General features: G+C 46.1%; 1 protein-coding gene across 1 annotated transcript; it reads right to left on the bottom strand.

Annotated features, from left to right (window-relative positions):
* Positions 1–8666: 8666 nt before the first annotated feature.
* Positions 8667–9294, bottom strand: LOC135534052 (ELMO domain-containing protein 3-like). The gene is made up of 3 exons (XM_064961196.1): positions 9119–9294; positions 8907–8983; positions 8667–8772 (listed from the first exon to the last, which is right to left on the bottom strand). Exons 1-3 carry the CDS (start codon positions 9200–9202, stop codon positions 8667–8669), a joined length of 267 nt encoding a protein of 88 aa, XP_064817268.1. The 5' UTR covers positions 9203–9294.
* Between the last annotated feature and the right edge of the window lie 570 nt (positions 9295–9864).

Raw genomic sequence — 9864 nt, 5'->3', positions numbered from 1 at the left:
AGGGAATGTATGATGTTTACATTCTACCAGGATATGTTATTGTCAGACATCAGGGATCCTATGGGAGGAGAAGAGACAGTCTGGTACGTGTCAACATGACAGCCGTGAGTTGGGGAGGAGTGAGCACTTTGGGGCAGAGGTCAAGTTAGATGAAGTGAGGAAGAACATATACCATTAAACTTCTGGTTAGCAACAGGGGTGTATTGGCTGTTCAGATGTGTAGGAGGGGCTCAGCATGGGAGAAAGGGTTAAATACCAGAGCTTGTGTGAAAATGTTCCTTGTCTTATGCAACTGTATGACCAATGAGTGAACAGAGTTGGTTTAAACTATACTAATTGTCCGTGAGTTTTAATAGGTTCATTTAGAACCTAACATGTCCCATTGAAGTGGGACTTGAACCAGTGACCCTGTGGTTATAGTAAAAGTGCAAACGCCTGTACCATAGAAGTCCAGCAGATTTCATTTTGTAGGTTCCTACAGTACTTTCACTCTGTCAGGGCAGGTTGGCCTCTCTGTGGCGTATGGATCATATCACTATCACCAGCTGCAAACAGGCTGCTATAGACATTAGGCTTAAAGAAAGTGTTCTCCTGTTCGGTCTGAAAGGTAGCAAACCTGTGACATTTAGGAAGAAATACTACTATAGCATTTGGGAACTATGGAGTAACCCATCTGGCTTTGGTTGGCCAATGACTGCTGGAACAACCCTCTGGCCTGATCTTAAAAACTGCAGTGTTAGGGTGTATGCTATGCTGTATGCACAGTTTACAAGGAGTGTGGGAGAAGTTTAAAACATTATTACTATGCAAAAAAGCACCTCAATTGCTTGTTAAGTGTAACTTGTCTACCCTTTTGAAAAGGTAAACTAATATTAATGTCCGAGGCCTCCAGGGTTTTAACATGTTTTTATTTTTTATTATTATTCATTTTTTTAACCTTTATTTAACTAGGCAAGTCAGTTAAGAGCAATTTCTTATTTACAATGACAGCCTGCCTACTGGCCAAACCCGGACGATGCTGGGCCAATTGTGTGCCGCCCATGGGACTGAGATCCAGTGCCTTAGACCGCTACGCCCCTCGGGAGCCACGGTTTTAATAGTGCCTGCCTCGCTCTACTCCACCCTAATAGCCCAATGCATGTGGTGAGGTCTCCCTTTCAGGACTACAGACAGACAGAACTGGTGGAGGCCCAATTCTTTCCTTTCAGAAATGGATTGACGTTTGTTACAGTACCAGTGGAATGCATATCAAGCCAAATATAACAAAAACAAAAAAAACTCATTGCTTGAATATGAAGACAACACTATAAAAAATATTGATGAGAAACCATTGTGTCTGGCTCTACTGTAGATAGAAGCAACAGGTGCTGTCTGGTTGGATCTCAGACCGGTCTCTCTTGTCCTCCACTCTGGCTTGGCTAGAGGACGCCAAAGCCTCTTTATTAGAAAAAACACGTGAGCGTGCCAAATGGGTTGGCGCGCTCTGCATCTGTCTTTATTTTCTTTGAAAACACATCCAGACAGATCTGTTAGTAGCGAAAGAGCGAGAAATGGTGCACCTGGAAAGAAAAATGACGAAACCAACAGTCAACATTTACGTCATTTAGCAGACACTCTTATCCAGAGCAACTTACAGACGTGAGTGTAGACATTTTCAGACTTTTTTCGAACCCACAACCCTGGCGTTGCAAACGCAGTAACTGTGGCACAGATGGTCTTCAGCCTAACGGATGTGAACGGGCCTGATGTCAAAGGTGTTAAGGTGCTCCATAGCAGACACTCTCTCTAACCTGCCTGGCTTCTCTCCTCTCTATTACCTCTCCTTCTCCGGCAGAGGAGAGGTTTGAGCCACATTACAGCTCTGTCTGTTTGTCTGGTCTACCCATGTGCATGACTGAGTCACATATTCCTGAACAGGAGGAAAGACACTCTCACAACAGGTTAATAAACTAGAGCGGCAGTGACATATCTGGCAAACAAGCCAATACACTGGAGTTGTGCTTAGGGATGTAATAGTGGAGGACTGGCAACACTCAGGTCTTCATACACTGTGTCTATGTTGCTCCACACAGAAGCTGGTTTGGAGCTGTGAATCTGAAGTGAAGCTGAGAACCGGCCTCCCTTCAGAGCGTAAAACACAATGGCTCAAATATGCACAACTGGAGGAGATGTTGCTTATTTCATCACACTTTGTATAACCCACAGGCCATCACATGGAAGCCATCACATGAAGGGACAATGGGAAGTGTAAAGTAGTATGACAACAACGATATGTGCATGTGTAGAAATCAGGGTTAAGGTTCAAATCCATTTCACCTCCGTCAGTTCAGGAGATAATTTTAGCCTCTATAGTAAGTGTGAAGAGACAGGACAGGTCAGCTATGTGTGATTCACTGATGTGGGGTTGAAATACACATGCGATGGCTAAATGTCTCATCTTTCCACTGTACAAAATGTGCAGGGTTGGGGTTAATTTAGGAACTACACTGTTCTAGTGTGAAGAATAAATTCCAATTTAACAGACTGGAATTGAACCTGGCACCCTGAACCCTTGTACAAGTCTTAATTACACTGTCAAAGGACGCCCTCAAGTGGTAAAGCTATAAAACTACGAGAGAAACCCCATCACTGCTGAAGCTTTAGGGCAGGGTTCCCCAACTGACAGCCTGTGGGTGGTTTCAATGGCCACAAAGTTTTCTGAACAAAAATAAATACAAAAGAAAAATCATATATTTTTTTAAATTGTTGGACATGACTGTAAAAACACCAGGAAATCAGCTCCAAGAAGAAAATTGTTCCTAAGTATTTCCATCGTATAATACACGTGATCACGTGATCATACACAAATGTAAGCAAGGTTTGAAATGATGTTTTAGTCAAATATTATATCCATTTGGAATTCTTGTGGTCAATTTGCAGTCGACAAATGATTAGTATTTATGTTCCGGCCCCCTGACCATGTGCTCAAGGAAAGAAAGAATATTCAGGCTGTGTCTGAATCTGGTTGAATCAGCTTCAGGGGGTGTGTCTATGTGAGCACAGACGTTGGCGTCCTCTAGCCGAGTCCTGCTAGGAACAACCTGTTTGTGGACGCCTGAACAATCCATTTCTGTTGTTGAAGCGTGAATAGGCCTAGAATCAGTAGTATCTCCACAAAGCTGGGGAACAGTCTAGACCAGAGGTTCTTAAACCGTTTCAGCTCCAGACCCAAATGAGAAATGTACTGTCCTTGAATGACCCAAATGAAGACGAAATAGTGTGTGATTTTAAATGTTTACTCATAACTCACTATCCACCTATCACATGCTCAGGCCCACTTTGGGCCCCAACCCAAGCTTAAGAAACCCTGGTCTACGCAGGTCACTTCAGTGTTTCTAAAAATAGCATTGAAAAAGGGAAACTGAGAATAATAAATCACAGCACAGAGAAAAAATAACAAGCAAATGGCTGTGTTTTAAATGCATTTATTTAAGTTTCTCCATACAATACATTACTGTACATCAGCACATTTTTCTGAAATAACTCATTATAAAATAGGGCTTCTACAATCAAGGTACAGTCATAGAATGCTTTCGGGGACAAATGACGACAACAGCAACAGTAGAACACCTTCATATAAAGCGCAAGAGATTAAGGAAGTGATTTGTTATATTCAGTACCATGCATGCTGCCTATAGACCCGTTTTCTATTGGTTCTGAACTGAGATCTAACCGGTGAAAATAAAATAGGACCTAACGGGTGGAAACATATGCAAGGAATTCAAGCCCAAACCTTGATTTGGGAATGCAGATCCAATTTGGAGGAGCAGCACAATGTTCCTCTATGATCCTGACATGGTCAAAGGTGGGAACAATCACCAATACACAGCGAAAGTGGATACTGTCACAGCCACAAGAACATTTGCTTATCATTAACATAGTCAACATGGAGTGGTTCTGCAGTCAGGCTGATATAAAGCCATGTGGATCAAGCATGTGTCATTTGAAATAGAATACATAGTCTACCAGCTCCAGCATTAGTTCACTAGTGTTTCAGGTGTGGAATACACAGGGAGTATGTGTCTAACGGAAAGAGAAAATATAAGGCCCGCAGTTATATGAAGTGAGAAGCTATTGTCCTTGTCAACAGACATCCAAAAGAAGAGAAAGAGAAGAATTGTCTCAAGTCTTGAGGTAAGCAATGTTTTTCTTATTCACTCTACCCAGCACAGCCAGAAGAGGACTGGCCACCCCTCAGAGCCTGGTTCCTCTCTACCCAGCACAGCCAGAAGAGGACTGGCCACCCCTCAGAGCCTGGTTCCTCTCACCCAGCACAGCCAAGAGAGGACTGGCCACCCCTCAGAGCCTGGTTCCTCTCTACCCAGCACAGCCAGAAGAGGACTGGCCACCCCTCAGAGCCTGGTTCCTCTCTACCCAGCACAGCCAGGAGAGGACTGGCCACCCCTCAGAGCCTGGTTCCTCTCTACCCAGCACAGCCAGGAGAGGACTGGCCACCCCTCAGAGCCTGGTTCCTCTCTACCCAGCAGAGCCAGAAGAGGACTGGCCACCCCTCAGAGCCTGGTTCCTCTCTACCCAGCACAGCCAAGAGAGGACTGGCCACCCCTCAGAGCCTGGTTCCTCTCTACCCAGCACAGCCAGAAGAGGACTGGCCACCCCTCAGAGCCTGGTTCCTCTCTACCCAGCACAGCCAAGAGAGGACTGGCCACCCCTCAGAGCCTGGTTCCTCTCTACCCAGCACAGCCAGAAGAGGACTGGCCACCCCTCAGAGCCTGGTTCCTCTCTACCCAGCACAGCCAAGAGAGGACTGGCCACCCCTCAGAGCCTGGTTCCTCTCTACCCAGCACAGCCAGAAGAGGACTGGCCACCCCTCAGAGCCTGGTTCCTCTCTACCCAGCACAGCCAAGAGAGGACTGGCCACCCTCAGAGCCTGGTTCCTCTCTACCCAGCACAGCCAGAAGAGGACTGGCCACCCCTCAGAGCCTGGTTCCTCTCTACCCAGCACAGCCAAGAGAGGACTGGCCACCCCTCAGAGCCTGGTTCCTCTCTACCCAGCACAGCCAGAAGAGGACTGGCCACCCCTCAGAGCCTGGTTCCTCTCTACCCAGCACAGCCAAGAGAGGACTGGCCACCCCTCAAAGCCTGGTTCCTCTTACCCAGCACAGCCAGGAGAGGACTGGCCACCCCTCAGAGCCTGGTTCCTCTCTACCCAGCACAGCCAAGAGAGGACTGGCCACCCCTCAGAGCCTGGTTCCTCTCTACCCAGCACAGCCAGGAGAGGACTGGCCACCCTCAGAGCCTGGTTCCTCTCTACCCAGCACAGCCAGGAGAGGACTGGCCACCCCTCAGAGCCTGGTTCCTCTCTACCCAGCACAGCCAGAAGAGGACTGGCCACCCCTCAGAGCCTGGTTCCTCTCTACCCAGCACAGCCAAGAGAGGACTGGCCACCCCTCAGAGCCTGGTTCCTCTCTACCCAGCACAGCCAGGAGAGGACTGGCCACCCCTCAGAGCCTGGTTCCTCTCTACCCAGTACAGCCAGAAGAGGACTGGCCACCCCTCAGAGCCTGGTTCCACTTTAGGTTTCTTCCTAGGTTCCTGCCTTTCTAGGGAGTTTTTCCTAGCCACTGTGCTTCTACATCTGCATTACTTGCCGTTTGGGGTTTTAGGATGGGTTTCTGTATAGCACTTTGTGACATCTGCTGATATAAAAATTACTTTATTTCTAAATAAATCTGACTGATTTCAATAGAATACCCTACTAACAATCACACAGTAACAATCACATTTTGTACTTCATGATTCACACACAAAACTGGAACAAGCACTTCTGCTAAAATAAAATAACTTGGTGTATCTTCCCAATCTGAAATACAGGTTCAGTTAAATTACATTACTTTAGTAAATGTTTCAGATTAACAAGGGCTATGGTGAGATTATAGCTGCAGAGATAGAGGCCCTGTTCTTTCGAGTTTGGTTAAAAATACAACACAGACAACGCCTAATAGTCACCTAGCAACACTCACACTGTACACACCTCCAGCATTCTAGAAGAGTACACATTTAGCTGATTAACAAAAACACTTACATTTGGCAAAAAAAAACAGCACGTATTCCTTTTTTGAAAATGGGGGGTATATGTGGATAGTGATGTGCTTGTAAATAACCCAATAAGACAAGATAGGCTACATATTGTAGCTGATCATGTCCACACCGATAGCTGTTTATATCATGTTTCTAGATGTGTACACTTTAACCCCTGACCCAGTGATACATCCAACCTGATGATCTGCTCTTAGAGAGGACCCTCCTGCTTGTTCTGCTATCATCCCAGAAGACAAAGATCATATTTAAGAACCGGCTACTGAAGATCTACAAGTACCTCACAAAACATGGATCCACTGAGTAGCTCTACTAACTACATGTCTGTTGTAGAGGGGATGTTGTGAATGTACTGCAGTAACAGCACCGACGCTAAAGACTGTAAATCAGACCACATGACCAAGAGAAACAAGCGTTACAAGGAAGGTAAAACAACAAGGAAGCTCCAGTACCGGTGCTACCTCAACATGCTACTGATTGTGACTGCAGAGGTACGCTCCCTGTCATGCTGTACCATCACACACACACACACACCATTATTATTGTGATCTCGGACAGAGTTGGGATTGCTTACTTTGCACCTTCATAGAGATACACCTTTCACTGTTCTCATTCACTACAGGGAAGATGGTCAACAGTAGAACTCTATACAGGGAACAGGGAATCATTTGAACAGTCTTCCTGAGTTTCTTAGCAGAAGAAGTCCCTCTCATTCTGCCACTATCATCAAGTGCTATATTTTCATATACAGTATCATTTCATGTATTGTTATGGCATCTATCCCTTAAGAAAGGACTAAAATAGTTTTTCAATTATTAAAAAATATATCCCCCAAACAACTAGGGGCTCTGGGCCTATTTAACCTGCACTGGGACGGGAACCATCCGAGCCCAGACACACACACATCAGCCTATTTAACCTGCACTGGGACAGACAGGAACCATCCGAGACCAGACACACACACATCAGCCCATTTAACCTGCACTGGTACTGAGACAGAAACCATCCGAGCCCAGACACGCACACATCAGCCTATTTAATCTGCACTGGGACAAACAGGAACCATCCGAGACCAGACACACACACATCAGCCTATTTAACCTGCACTGGTACTGAGACAGGAACCATCCGAGACCAGACACACACACATCAGCCCATTTAACCTGCACTGGGACAGACAGGAACCATCCGAGACCAGACACACACACACACACACACACACACACACACACAAGCCTATTTAACCTGCACTGGTACTGAGACAGAAACCATCCGAGCCCAGACACACACACATCAGCCTATTTAACCTGCACTGGGACAGACAGGAACCATCCGAGACCAGACACACACACACACACACACACAAGCCTATTTAACCTGCACTGGTACTGAGACAGAAACCATCCGAGCCCAGACACACACACATCAGCCTATTTAACCTGCACTGGGACAGACAGGAACCATCCGAGACCAGACACACACACACACACACAAGCCTATTTAACCTGCACTGGTACTGAGACAGGAACCATCCGAGCCCAGACACACACACATCAGCCTATTTAGCCTGCACTGGGACAGACAGGAACCATCCGAGACCAGACACACACACACACACACACACACAAGCCTATTTAACCTGCACTGGAACATGAACCATCCGAACCCAGACACACACATATCGACCTGACAACATACAGAAACACAGGCCTCACTGTTCCAACTCCCTATAGCCAACACACACCTTAATCTCCATACCAAGTGCACGCACACACAGTTCTGCTGACAGTAGAAGACAGTCAATGACCCTACACCCTTCCAAAACTCTACTAGGGCTGCAGACAGATAGAAGCCCTGGGGTTTGGCAGCTTCTGATTTGGCCTCAATAAACCAACTATGATTGGATGATTAGTAGAATCAGGTGTGCTACTGCTTGTCTGGAGCAAAGCCTGCACCCACACCAGTCCTTGAAACGCTAACCTTTCATTCTCTCTCTTCTATTTAATGACATCTTCTCTTCATCCATCAGTCCCATGCCACACCGACAAGTACTTCTGTTGGGAGAGGAGTCAGTGGCTCCATACAAACTGTTCTGACAGCAGTTTTACAGCATCAATGGAAAAGGACCGCAGGGAGTGGGTCAAAGCTTGGTGGGGTCCCTACACACACAACTGACACAAACACACTCTCTTTCTAGCTCAGACTAGTCTAGCCGTACACACAGACTCTCTGTGTGTCAGATGAGCCTGGCCTCTCCCTCCATGTTTAGTGGTAGCTCGTTACACCCAGTGAAGTGCATCTCCTTGCCCCCTGGTTCCCTCAGACCTGGCCCCTCTCCCCCAGGCAGGGTGAGGGTCGCTGGGCCGTGGTCCCGGTACCTCCTCTCCCTCAAGAAGACGTCCAGTCGACGTAGCATCTGCTTGGGGTTCTTTTTTGGCAAACAGCTCAACTTCTGGAGGGGAGCAGAGGCACAGTGGGAAGTGATTGTGTTCCAGAGGGATGTTAACAACTGGACTCGGTTAAGCCTGGAGTACAAACAAAGTGAGTTACCTTTCAGGACGAAGCCGGAGTCAGAGATGGTCTTCTGCTGGCTCTTCCACAGCTGGTAGAGGCAGGAACGTGGCAACGTAGAACCCATTCAACACCCCCACTACCTGCTGTCGACGGTTACACTCCCTGAAGCACCACACACAAAGAAGAACACACAAACAAATTAGGTTTTCGTCTTGTGAGTGACAGTTTGCTTTCAATGTCTGTCTGTCTGTCTGTCTGTCTGTCTCTGTCGTAGAGGAGTAGGGCAGGACACTTACTTGGAGAGGGCCTCTTCTCTGAGTGCATGCAGGGCGATACAGGTCATATTGATGGACATCACACAGAAAGGAAAGTTCTAGAGAAAGATTGAGCAGAAAGAGTAGAGATTTGTAAATAGACTATTAAATGTGTGATTGCGCACTTGAATAATGTCCCCACTTCTTTGAAATTGCCCTCACCTGAACAGTTTGTGGCCCGTGTGTGTATGTACCTGTGTGGGGTGCTGGGACAGCTTGAAGATGTCTCTGGCTAAAGGCAGCGTCTCAGGGTCCATTACCAGGTACAAGGCATGCATCAGCCCCAGGAAACCTGTACCACGCAGGTCTGTGGCTGGGTCCGTACCTACACAGAAAACACACACACACACAAATACACAGACACACACGTTATCATTTCAGTGTTTTGTTAATTTCTTTATAAAATATAAATCTTTTCAACTGTAATCAATAATGATTTAGTCTAAAACGTTGGGGTTGAAGGTGGGGTGCTAAGCTGACATATGGAATTGTTTTAAGATGGTCGTACTAGATCACTTAGCTATTTGATTTGGAATTTTAGGACCCCTTGAGGTATAAAAAGATTTATTTAAAAAATGATTTTTTTATAAAATATTGATTTTGGCCTTTACTATTAAAGCCTGTAGAAACATTGAATAACATTCATTAATGGCAAAAAAGGACAGTACAACAATGTATCATAAGAAACTTTATAAGTTTTGAAGTGTCTGCCCTAAATCAAGGATATAAAAAATATATATTTAACCCCTTTTTTGGGTAGGCACAAAACTCCCTTCATACATCCATTTGTTACCTTCAGACACGTCACCGGTGACACTTGTGGGGGTTGTAGAGCAAAACGGAGAACATCATGTTCATGAAAGTCTCATCTTTCCATTGGCTGGGCATAATAGTTTTCTACGCCAAACAGTTCAGACGCTACAGACTTTATGTGAGAAGA

The sequence above is a fragment of the Oncorhynchus masou genome, unplaced genomic scaffold (genome assembly GCF_036934945.1).
Source record: "Oncorhynchus masou masou isolate Uvic2021 unplaced genomic scaffold, UVic_Omas_1.1 unplaced_scaffold_2950, whole genome shotgun sequence".
Lineage (NCBI taxonomy): Eukaryota > Metazoa > Chordata > Actinopteri > Salmoniformes > Salmonidae > Oncorhynchus > Oncorhynchus masou.
This window is presented reverse-complemented; position numbering and strand designations above follow the sequence as displayed.

Bases quoted from the DNA above. Each gene is read 5' to 3' on its own strand.
- LOC135534052 (XM_064961196.1), bottom strand. From the start codon at position 9,202: ATGCATGCCTTGTACCTGGTAATGGACCCTGAGACGCTGCCTTTAGCC. The intron at 8,984-9,118 runs GTACATACACAC...ATCTTTCTCTAG, and splicing joins TGTCCCAGCACCCCACACAG to AACTTTCCTTTCTGTGTGAT. The intron at 8,773-8,906 runs GTAAGTGTCCTG...GTGGTGCTTCAG, and splicing joins AGAGAAGAGGCCCTCTCCAA to GGAGTGTAACCGTCGACAGC.